This window comes from Echinops telfairi, unplaced genomic scaffold, assembly GCF_000313985.2.
Source record: "Echinops telfairi isolate 266 unplaced genomic scaffold, ASM31398v2 ScPeMD7_2010;HRSCAF=2546, whole genome shotgun sequence".
Taxonomy (NCBI): domain Eukaryota; kingdom Metazoa; phylum Chordata; class Mammalia; order Afrosoricida; family Tenrecidae; genus Echinops; species Echinops telfairi.
Genome location: NW_022105908.1, coordinates 15551614 through 15561780, shown reverse-complemented (window position 1 = coordinate 15561780; position 10167 = coordinate 15551614). Strand labels below are relative to the sequence as shown.

The 10167-nt window shown below is 53.2% G+C and overlaps 1 protein-coding gene across 2 annotated transcripts in view; it reads right to left on the bottom strand.

The window, feature by feature from the left end:
- Positions 1 to 10167, bottom strand: part of SHMT1 (serine hydroxymethyltransferase 1) — a 28451-nt gene that overhangs the window by 6523 nt on the left and 11761 nt on the right. For both annotated transcript variants that reach the window (XM_004712962.2, XM_045293521.1), the window contains 5 exons: positions 5270 to 5385; positions 4867 to 5027; positions 2287 to 2368; positions 1709 to 1921; positions 518 to 634 (listed from right to left, as the gene is read on the bottom strand). In XM_004712962.2, the coding sequence (XP_004713019.1) occupies positions 518 to 634; positions 1709 to 1921; positions 2287 to 2368; positions 4867 to 5027; positions 5270 to 5385 (689 nt within the window). The remainder of the gene's footprint in view (positions 1 to 517; positions 635 to 1708; positions 1922 to 2286; positions 2369 to 4866; positions 5028 to 5269; positions 5386 to 10167) is intronic.

Here is a 10167-nt window from a genome sequence, read left to right as displayed (position 1 = left end):
CTGCGTCACGGGCTTTTTCCCAAAGACCCCCGGGACAGCTCCATGGTCAGAGCACTTCCTGCTCCCCTAGCACAAATGAAGGAGACCATGGCAACGAGGCTGCCAGGTGATGGGAGAGCCAGGTAACCTGAGCGGTGACACCGGTGGGAGAAGAGGCGCCTTGCCTGAGCATCCCGCCCTGGGTGCGGCTGCTCCCACACCTCCTTCTGTACCTTCTCATTGTCTTGTTCCTTCCCTGTCTTTCAAGACCCCTGCCCAGACCCTGAGCCTTGCCTCGTGGTGAGCACATGTGTGGAGTGGACACCACCTCCTTCATGTCCCTGCGGCCCACGAAGCATGGCTACAACCCTCCCCTTGCCCGCCCGCAGGTCCTGGTGCACATCATTGCCCTCCCTGGTGGTGGCACGTGAGACAGGAATTCAGAGGTGCAGAAGGACGAGGTGGGGTGAGCCAGTGGACGGCGGGACAGCCATCGGCCCGAAGGTGCTTCCTGAAAGCATGGTTTGGGGCATTTTACCAGCAATGGCGTGGTTGTGGGGACCGCCCTGAAGGCCCGGGAAGACGGCAGCGTTGATGAGTGACTCCAGGTTGTACAGAATCTCCTTGCCAGTCTTGGGGTCCACGCTGCGCACTCCTGGGAAAGAAGGACATCAGGACAGAAGCCCAGAGGCTGCCCCCTGTTCTCCTCCACTTGGACTCAGGCTCAGCCTGACTCGCATGTCCCCGAGAGCAGAGGCGGGGAGTTAAGCACGTGGCTGGCCTCCACTCCCTGCACTGGGCAAGGGGTTTCCAAGCCCACAGAGCAGAGGGTCCTTCCCCTCCTGGCAGTGCGCCTGCTCTGGGTGGTACTGCCGGATCAGGCACCTCAACAAGATACCCACTCTGCCATCAGCACCTGTTCTTAAGAAAAAAGTTTGACTTGTGCAGGGAGGTTCACATGAGCATCTCTCCTTGGCAGCACGCGCCGGTAAGGTGGCTTTAGCAAGTTAAAGTGTCCCTCATGGAGACAGGTACGGAGACGGCGTCTCGCGTCTCGGGTCTGTTTCCTTAAAAGGAGAGTCCAAGAGAGGGGGCTAGGGAAAGGGGTCGGAATGATCTGTCACTGCAGGGCCACTTTCTCTTCCCACTCTGGTTTGTGCCTGAGGTCTCACCGCGGGCTGGGTGAGGAGCTGTTATTAACTTGGCTTTCCAAGAGTAAGAGTCTGGAAATCAGGCGGGAGCCTGGCTGTGGGCGGTAAGCATTCCACAACCGGAAGGAGAAATTCCTCCCCAAAAGGATCGAAAAGGAACCACGGTTTCCAGATCGGCCACTTGGCGGTTTGGTTGCTGTGAGTTTTCCTTTAGAGACACAGACGAGGGCACAGTGGGTCTACCGAAACGACAGGGCCGTGGCAGGTGCTGCCTGGCCACGCTGTGCACATCCTCCTCCCATCCACACACCACCGCCTGCCTCCCTGGCGAGAAGCCGGCCGGGCCACGGGGCAGAAGGCACCCAGCGCAGTACAGACTAGCACCCAGATGGGGCAATAGCAAGAGAGCCGGGGCTCGGGGCGTCTCCTCCGAGAGGCCCCCCCCAGAAAAACCTGTCGCCGTACCTTCCTGCCTCGCTCTCCCAGGGTCCCAAGCTCAGGACTCATCCCAGTTCCCGGGGGGTGGGGGTGGGGGGGACACAAGCCCCTGGCTGTGCCCAGGCCCGCAGCAAACACACCTTTCCTGTAGAAGATCATCCCAGCCCGGCAGCCTCTCAGGGTCTTGTGGGTGGTGGTGGACACCACGTGGCAGTGCTCAAAGGGGGAGGGCACCACGCCAGCGGCCACCAGCCCACTGATGTGCGCCATGTCCGCCATGAGGTATGCCCCGTTTTCGTCGGCAATCTTTCTCAGGCGGGCGTAGTCCAGGTTCCGGGAGTAGCAGCTGACGCCTGGGAGGGGATGGTGACACTGTCCTGTTAGAGTAACCTGGCCGCTGGGGCCACGTGGGTACCACACACGCAGCTCAGAGTGCCTACTAGAGCCAACCACCCCGAGCTGCCCCCCAACGCCAGGGCGCTCAGACAGAGCTCCCAGGCTTAGCACCCCAGACTAGCTCTCCCACCCAGACTGACGGCTGTCTTCTCGGGTCAATGTCTAAAGGGCTCACGTGGTGTTTGGCTCCCTGGTGAAAGAAACATTGCTTGTACTACCCAGGGCACAGGTGATATAGCTACACTTGGGTGGGAGGCATCTTTGCATCTCAATTTTGTCCGGGGAACACGGGTTCTGCTGACCACTCAGCCCAGGGGTTCACCTGCGATTATCAGCTTCGGGTGGAAAAGGCGGGCGTTCTCTTCCAGCTGGTCGTAGTTGATGTAGCCGGTGTCCGGGTGCACCTGGAGGACGGCGCAGACGGGCAGCTCACCCTCCTAACCCCGGCCACCCTGCACCCACCCTCCTTGAACTCAAATTCCCTTTCAGGGACACCACCTCTTCCCAGCTCGGGGGCGGTGCAAGCAGCACACCTCTCAGCTGCTGCCCCAAGGGCTGGAGGCGGGAGCCCACCCAGGGGCACCCAGAGAAAGGCCCGGTGATCGGCCAGAAAGGCCAGCCATGGACCACCTTACTTATGGGGCCTGCTCCTGAAGACTGCTGGGAATTCCTAACACACAAATGATTAGACGGTTTGAGTGAAACAACAATAACACCCCCCACCCCGAGACATAGACCTACCCTGACCATGTGGCCAGGGGTCAACCAGGTGACAACGGATGACTACACGCTTTGAAGCCCATCCCCAGGACAAGTTCTGGCCAACATCGAGATCTGTAACGGAAAACTGTGGGCAATGGAACCGGGAAGAGTGTGTATGCGGACAAGCTCTCTAGGTTCCTATGTGAAGGAGTGAGTGGGGGGGGAGGATCCCATGGGGGGAGCCCTTCACGGGTTCCAGTCACACTCTCCTAACTAAAAGCTATTGACCACGATGTCCCTACCCCAGTAACATCAGTTTTAAGGTGCCACTTGCAAGCACATGGTAGCTACCATAGATGCTTGAACGACACTTGCCTGCAGGGTGCCTGGCAAGAATCAGACCCTCTTGTCCGTCCCACCCTAAGTAGGGCCCGCTCCTTTCTGATAAGGATCATAGATTGTCCCCTGGAGAAGAGCTCAGAGACACCCATGGTCAAGCCAGCTCAGAGGCGACTACGGTTCGGCCACCATCTTAACTCTAGAACCCACCCATCTTGTTTACCTGTGTACCTTCCTGTCACATGAATGCCTGATGCCGCCCCTTCCTATTGTGTTTATAGCTCTAGCTCGTCCCCTTCCTGTTACATATCTGCCTCGAATAGATCCCCTTCCTGTTACGTATGTGCTCACCGGGCTTGCATGCCCGAGATGACATCCGCGCCCGAGAGAATACATTACTGCCTCAGTCTGGTTCCAGTCGCCGTGGAAGAGGTGGGCCCTGGCATCCCTGTCTTGTGTCTCTTTAATTTACCCTCAGTGACACAACTGCCCCTCAGACCCATTCATTGTGGGGAGGCTGGTCCCCCGCAGACAACATCGAGGCAGTCAGTGACAAATGAAACCTCGCCCGCAGACCAGAGAGCACCCCTCGTGTGCAAGAACTGAGGCGGAGGCTGAGCAAAACCAAAGGGCCAACAGAAGGCAGCGCAGACCTCTGAAAGCCCAAACCCAAACCAACCAAGCAAACCAACCGTGCCAGCGAGGCCCTGCCACCACCGGCCCCGGGTGGCAAAGAGGAAATGAGCCAGGAACAGCACACCTGACGATGGAGACTGCCACCGATGGTTCTCAGACAGGAGGCAGGCCCACCTTGTATACTAACTCCCTAAGCTTATGCAAGAACCTCTTCTCTGCCCAGCATGCAAATCCTCACAGATCAGCCTCTATACGCCTCCCGGAGCACATACCCACACTCATCAAGTCCACTCTGACTCACAACCACCCTCTCAGGTTTCCAGGACTGGCAATCTTTATGGGAATAGACAACCTCATCTTTCTCCTGTGGAGCAGTTGGTTTGTTTGAACCAACAACCTTACGGTTACCTGCCCAACACCTAACCCACAGTGCCACACGGGCTCCCAGGAGCCCTCACGTTCTATGGTGCCTTTTAAAATTCACGTTGTTTCGATGAACAGGGCCCCCAGGAAGCCCTGGGCACTGCTTTGACAGTTGTTGCAAAGTATACAGAGGTGCCCAGGCGGTAACTTTGGAGACAGATTGCCAGACGTGGGTCTTGAGAAGCCTCTGGGAATCTGTGAACCACCAACCTTTTAACTGCTAGTTAAGTGCTCAACTGTCTGCACCACCAAGGAACTGGGCCACATACTGGGCATACTACTGACATGGGCCCTAGGGGGTGGGTAGGGGGCTGGGGGGAGTGGGGCTAGGCAGTTAGAGCGGCAACGGAGTGCAAGGGTCCAGGCTGTGGCATGGATGTGATGGTTACCCTGCACTGGCGGTTGGAGGTGAGTGATGTCATCTCCCTCTCCTCCCTGGTGGCAGGAGCTCCCCTAACTGGATGTGGAGGGTGGGGGCTGATGTCCAGGGTGCTAGTATGGGTGCCACAGTCAGGGACTGTTCTTGAAGTAGCAGCTGGGTTTCCAAGCTGGGCTGCAGCTGGGTCCTGAGCAGCCGAACACCCCTGGGGGTTGTCTCTGCATCTGCATCCCGGCTGCCCCACCCTGACCCGCCCTGCCCAGAACCCCAGGAGGCTCCTCTATTCAGGGAAGGAAAAGGAGAAACGGGAGCCCCGGAGACTCCCTGTATTGCCACACAGGAGAAACCCTCCAGGCAGCTGCAGCCAGACCCTGGGGTCTCCTGGGGCGCACACTCGGGCACCACGGAGAGGCGCACACTAACCTTATAAGGCATGGACTCAAAGAAGATGGACGTGGCTGAGATCTTCTTCTTCTCCGTCATGAACCCATGCGTCAGATGGCCTCCGTCGGGCAAGTCCAGGCCCATGATGCGCCCATGGGGCTCCACCAGGGCAGTGTACACCGCAAAGTTGGCCGGGGAGCCTGCCGGGGGAGTCAGAGCGGACACACCTGGTTCTTTTCCTGAGCAGCCCCCAGGCCCACCTCCACAAGCCCTCTTGTAGGTCTCCTGACTCATCCCCCTGAGAATAAGGGTACATGGGGTGGGGAGAGGCAGGGCAGCTGGAAGCCCAAGAGCAAAGGTGGCAGATGTGACCTGCTGGCAGTGCCCAGGTGTTCCTCACTTTTGTTTGGGGCCCTGGGGAATTGTCAGGACACACGCGTACCTGAGTAGGGCTGGACATTGACCCCCCAGCACTGGGGGTCCAGTTTATAGGCCTGCAATGCCCGCTTCTGGCAGAGGATCTCCAGCTCATCAACGAACTCTGTTCCGCCATAGTACCTGTGGAGGGTGCGAGACTCAGTGCCGCCCGGCCCGCCCTCCCCTCAGCAGAGCCGGGGCCTGACCCCATTCCTGCCCCAGGAGCACACACTCCCTGGGCCCCGCTGAGAAAGCACCTCCTCACCCACAGAGGGAGTGTTCTCCCGTTGGTGGGAAAATGAAACAAAAAACCCAGTAGAATTTCCCCACCTTTGTGAAGCCCTCTCGCATTATCATGTAAAACTTTCCGTTTTAATAATCTGGAGCATAACCAGGGACATTTGTCACATTCACTACATTGTACGACTGTTCCCATTCCTTACCTATCTCCAAAACGTTCTCATGACCCGAAACACGTTCTCATGACCCGAAACACATTCTCATGACCCGAAACACGTTCTCATGACCCGAAACACATTCTCATGACCCGAAACACATGGCTGCGAACGAACACATCGCAACAAAGCCCTGCCCATCCCGGCATCACCCCCATGGCTGCAGCCAGTGTCGTTGCATCTAGTTGAGGATCCCCCGCTCTCTTTTGCTGACCTTCTTTCCAAGTATGATGTCCTTCTCCGGGGACTGGTCCCTTGGGATAACATGCCCAAAGTAGGGAAGGCAAAGTCTTGCCATTTTCACTTGTTTTTTTTTTAAAAATCATTTTATTTGGGGCTCGTACAACTCTTATCACAATCTATGCATCCGTCCATTGTGTCAAGCACATTGGCACATTGGTTGCCAGCATCATTTTCTTTCTACTTGAACCCTTGGCATCAGCTTCTCATTGTTCCCCCTCCCTTCCCTCCCCTCCTGAACCCTTGATAATTTATAAATTATTATTTTTTCATGTCTTATACTGACCGATGTTTCCCTTCACCCACTTTTCTGTTGTCCAACCCCCTGGGAAGGGGTTATAGGTAGATCATTGTGATTCGTTCCCGCTTTCTCCCCACCACCCTTCTGGTATGGCTACTCTCATTATTGGTCCTGAGGGGTTTATCTCTCCTGGATTCCCTGTGTTTCCAGTTCTTTTCTGTAGCCGTGTACATGCTCTGGTCTAGCTGGATTTGTAAGATAGAATTGGGATCATGATAGTGGAGGGGAGTATTAAAGAACTAGAGGAAAGCTGTATGTTTCACTGGTGCTACACTGTCCATCCTCACTTCCAAGGGGGCATTGCAGCTGTACTTTCTCAAGGCAGACCTTTTGGGTCTTCGGGCAGTCCCTGGCACACTTCTGACTCCTTGTCAGCACCCTCATTCAAACGCAACTGTCACCCATTCGTCTTCTTTACATGCTACTTCATCACACCTTTTGCACACGTGGGGCAGGTGCGCCCTTGTCTTCAAAATGCTATCTTTGCTTCTGAGCACTTTTAAGCGATCTTTTGTGGTGTATTTGCCCAACGCAATCCATCATTTGATTTCTTGACGATTGCTTCTGTGGGCTTTGACTGTGGATCCAAGTAGATCCAAATAAAATGACGTTACTGACATCATCCCCTCCCTGTTTATGATGCTGTTGCTTACTGGACTGGTTGTAAAGATTTTTGCTTCTATAAATCAAAGTGTAACCGATACTAAAGGCCACACTTTTCTTATTTCCATCAATAAACGCTTCAAGTCTTCTTCACTTTCAGCAACCAAGGCGGCGGCCCCTGCATCGTGCAGGTTGTTAATCCCGGCATTAGGAAGGTTGAGAAGCACTGTGTCTGGAGGGTAGTTCTCGTCTACAATACCTGGGGTTTACACTAATGGGAATTAACTCTACAGCAACTGGGTGGTGTTGCTGCTGCTGCCGCCGCTGCCATGAACCGTATGTGTATTCCAGTTTCAAGGATGCTGAAATGGGGAAAAGTAAATGCTTCAGACTGACGACATTTGGCAAGTACTCGATACAAGAGCAGTTCCCAACTGCAAAGCGTTTAACCACGGAGCCCTGGCGGGGCAGTGGTTACTTGCTGAGCTGCTAACTGCAAGGCCAACAGTTTGAAACCAGCAGCCGTTCCTCAAGGGAAAGACGGGGGCTTTCAACTCCTGTAGAGAGTTAGTCCTGGACACTCACAGGGGCAGTTCTATCCTGTCCTGTGGTGGTCAGTATGAGCTGGCATCCACTCTACGGCAGTGAGTGTGGTTTTTTGGGTTAAGCCTTTGAGCTTGGATGGCCATTCTATTCTGAGTAAGAGATTCTGATGCTTGATTTGAGCTAGGAATGTAAACCAAGTTGTTCAAATTAACTTCACTCACAATTAAGGTGGCTCCTCCTCATTTGAGGACTCTCAGACGGGGAGACACACTGCTCATTTAAATCTCAGCAGTAAACACACAGCAACTTCAATACCTTTCTAGGCCCAGCAACCACCCACCTCACCTCTTCACAGGCAGATCCACTGGGCCAGGGTGAGTCTCAGAAATGGTCGGTCTTTTCTATGGGCTCGACTAGAAATGTTGGAGCCTCCGAGGCAGTTTGGAATTGGTGACAAGAACATCTGGCTTCATAGTCCAGTTCTGCTACCAGGGAAACCCATGTGGTCCCTGTGCTGTGACCTTGGGAAGTCACTTCATTTAGTGCATCTCAGCCTCCCCAGAAGGAAATCGAGGCACCACCACCACCTCTTGCCGTACAGACTCGCTGTGCGGATCAAAAGAGATCCTAGATGTGAAGTCACTTGGTGAACTCTCTAAGGAACATTGTAAAAGGTAGTTGTTGACTATTGTCCTTAGCTGCCATCAAGCAGGCCCCTACCTCATGCCAACCCCATGCTCCGCAGGCCAAAATGAACCAAAGGGTTCCCCAGAGTGGACCTTTGTGAGCCAAATGGTTTTCACTGGCTAATTTTCAGATAGACCACCAGGCCTGTCTTCCTAGCCTGTCTTGGTCTGAAAGCTCTGCTGACTGACACCTGTTCATCATCACAGCAACATACAAGCCTCTACTGACAGCCAGGTGATGGCTGCACATGAGGTGGTCTGGAATTGAACAGGGTATGCAGGGTGGAAGCTGAGAATTTTTTTTGTGTGTGTGGAAATAATCTGAAACTTTTATTTTATACATTGGATAAGAACAGAGTAAGCAAACCCCAACTCCACGGCAGCATTACAGAAACCATCCCTTCACCAGTGTCAGATGTACATGGTACCTGCAAAAGGGCTCATCTGACTTAAAATGTAGAAGGACTGCTGCCATCCTGCCAACCACCCCCAGTCCCTAGAGGTCCGTCCACAATACAGGTGGGGTCCCAAGTTTTATCATCGAAATCAACCAATTTCGGAAGAAATAAAGCACTTAAAAGGACAAATCAATATGCCTCAAGTTGCCATTTATGGATCTAATTTGCATCAATAAATGACTTGTATTTGTTTCTGTTGATAAGCCTTAATTTTGCTGTTAGTGATAAATCTTCCATACATTATCTTTTTACCCAACCAAGGAAGCGGAGAATTTTACCATGGACCCACACAGTTTAGTGAAAGAGAAAAACATTTTCTCTCACCTTGTGTCTCAGCTTTTTTACAGTGCTTCCGGGGTGTCTTAGGATAGAAGGAACATTTATACTCAAAGTATGATCCTTCCTTGTGTCTTGCTAACATAAATAAATGTGCCCAAACCAGATTTCATGTTGTTCCCAACCCCCCCCAACTCTACCCACCGCATGTCAGGGGTGACTGTAAAATAAACAAAAAGGAATGTTAGCTTTTCATGGGTTTCAGAGTAACAGAGTTCACTGAAAACCACTACAGGATTTATATAATCCAACATTAAAATGCAGATACGGTTCCCATTACTTGATTCATTTTTCAGCTCGGTACTCTTGCGTAGCAACGAACCCCTTCCATGGGGTTATCCAGGTGCTCGACAATGGTCCGGCACTTCAGCACTCCCTACAGACCGCCTGTTGTGATGGCTGAGCTGTGCATCCCCTTGGCTGGGCCCCGAGTCTGGCTGGACACCGAAGAGGTAGTCATCTCATGAGATCTGATATCATGTCATCATCCCCCACTCGGAGATCTGCTAGGAGCAGCCAATTTGAAAGGGAGTTTCCTATGTTCTAAAATTGACCGTGGTAATGACTGTACAGCTCTTCCTGATATGACTGGACTATTGAGTAGTATGGTGTGTGGACGAAGTGCCAATAAAACTGTTCAAAAAAGGAGTTTTTTTAGGCGCGTGGCCTGCATTAATTACGCATGGTGATTCGGGCAGAGCTCTTTACGCTGCATGTTTTTTATTTACTGAAACCTGAATCGGGATTTCACCATGGGACTGCCAGTTCTTGGCACCTGAGCCAGTGTCCTACCTACTGCCTCCCGGTCTTGGATTCACCAGCTTCCACAGGCTGTGGGCCAGCAGCCTGGCCTGCTGACACTCACCAGCTGCCGTGGCATGTGAAGCAGACATCGGACCACTGACTTGAGGGTTCCCAGCCTCTTCAAACCACATGAACTAGTTTTTTGAAATAAATCTTAGGGGGGGTGTACATATGTGTACACATCTACATGTGTATACACACACACACACACACACACACACACACACGGCCTAGTGAGTATGCATTAGGCGGATACCCACAAAGTCTGAAGTTCAAAACCACCAGCCTCTCCGAGGAAGGAAGATGAGGCTTTCTACACCTGTAAGGTTATGGGCACGCACAGCAGCAGCTGCACACTCTCCTATAGGGCTGCTCGCCGAGTGGGCATGGCTCGATGACAGTGAGTGGGGTTTGTACATATGAGGACATAAGTTTCAGTGGTTTTGCTTCGCTAAAGAAGCCAGCCTTAGAGATCTGTCATTCTAGAAAGCTCT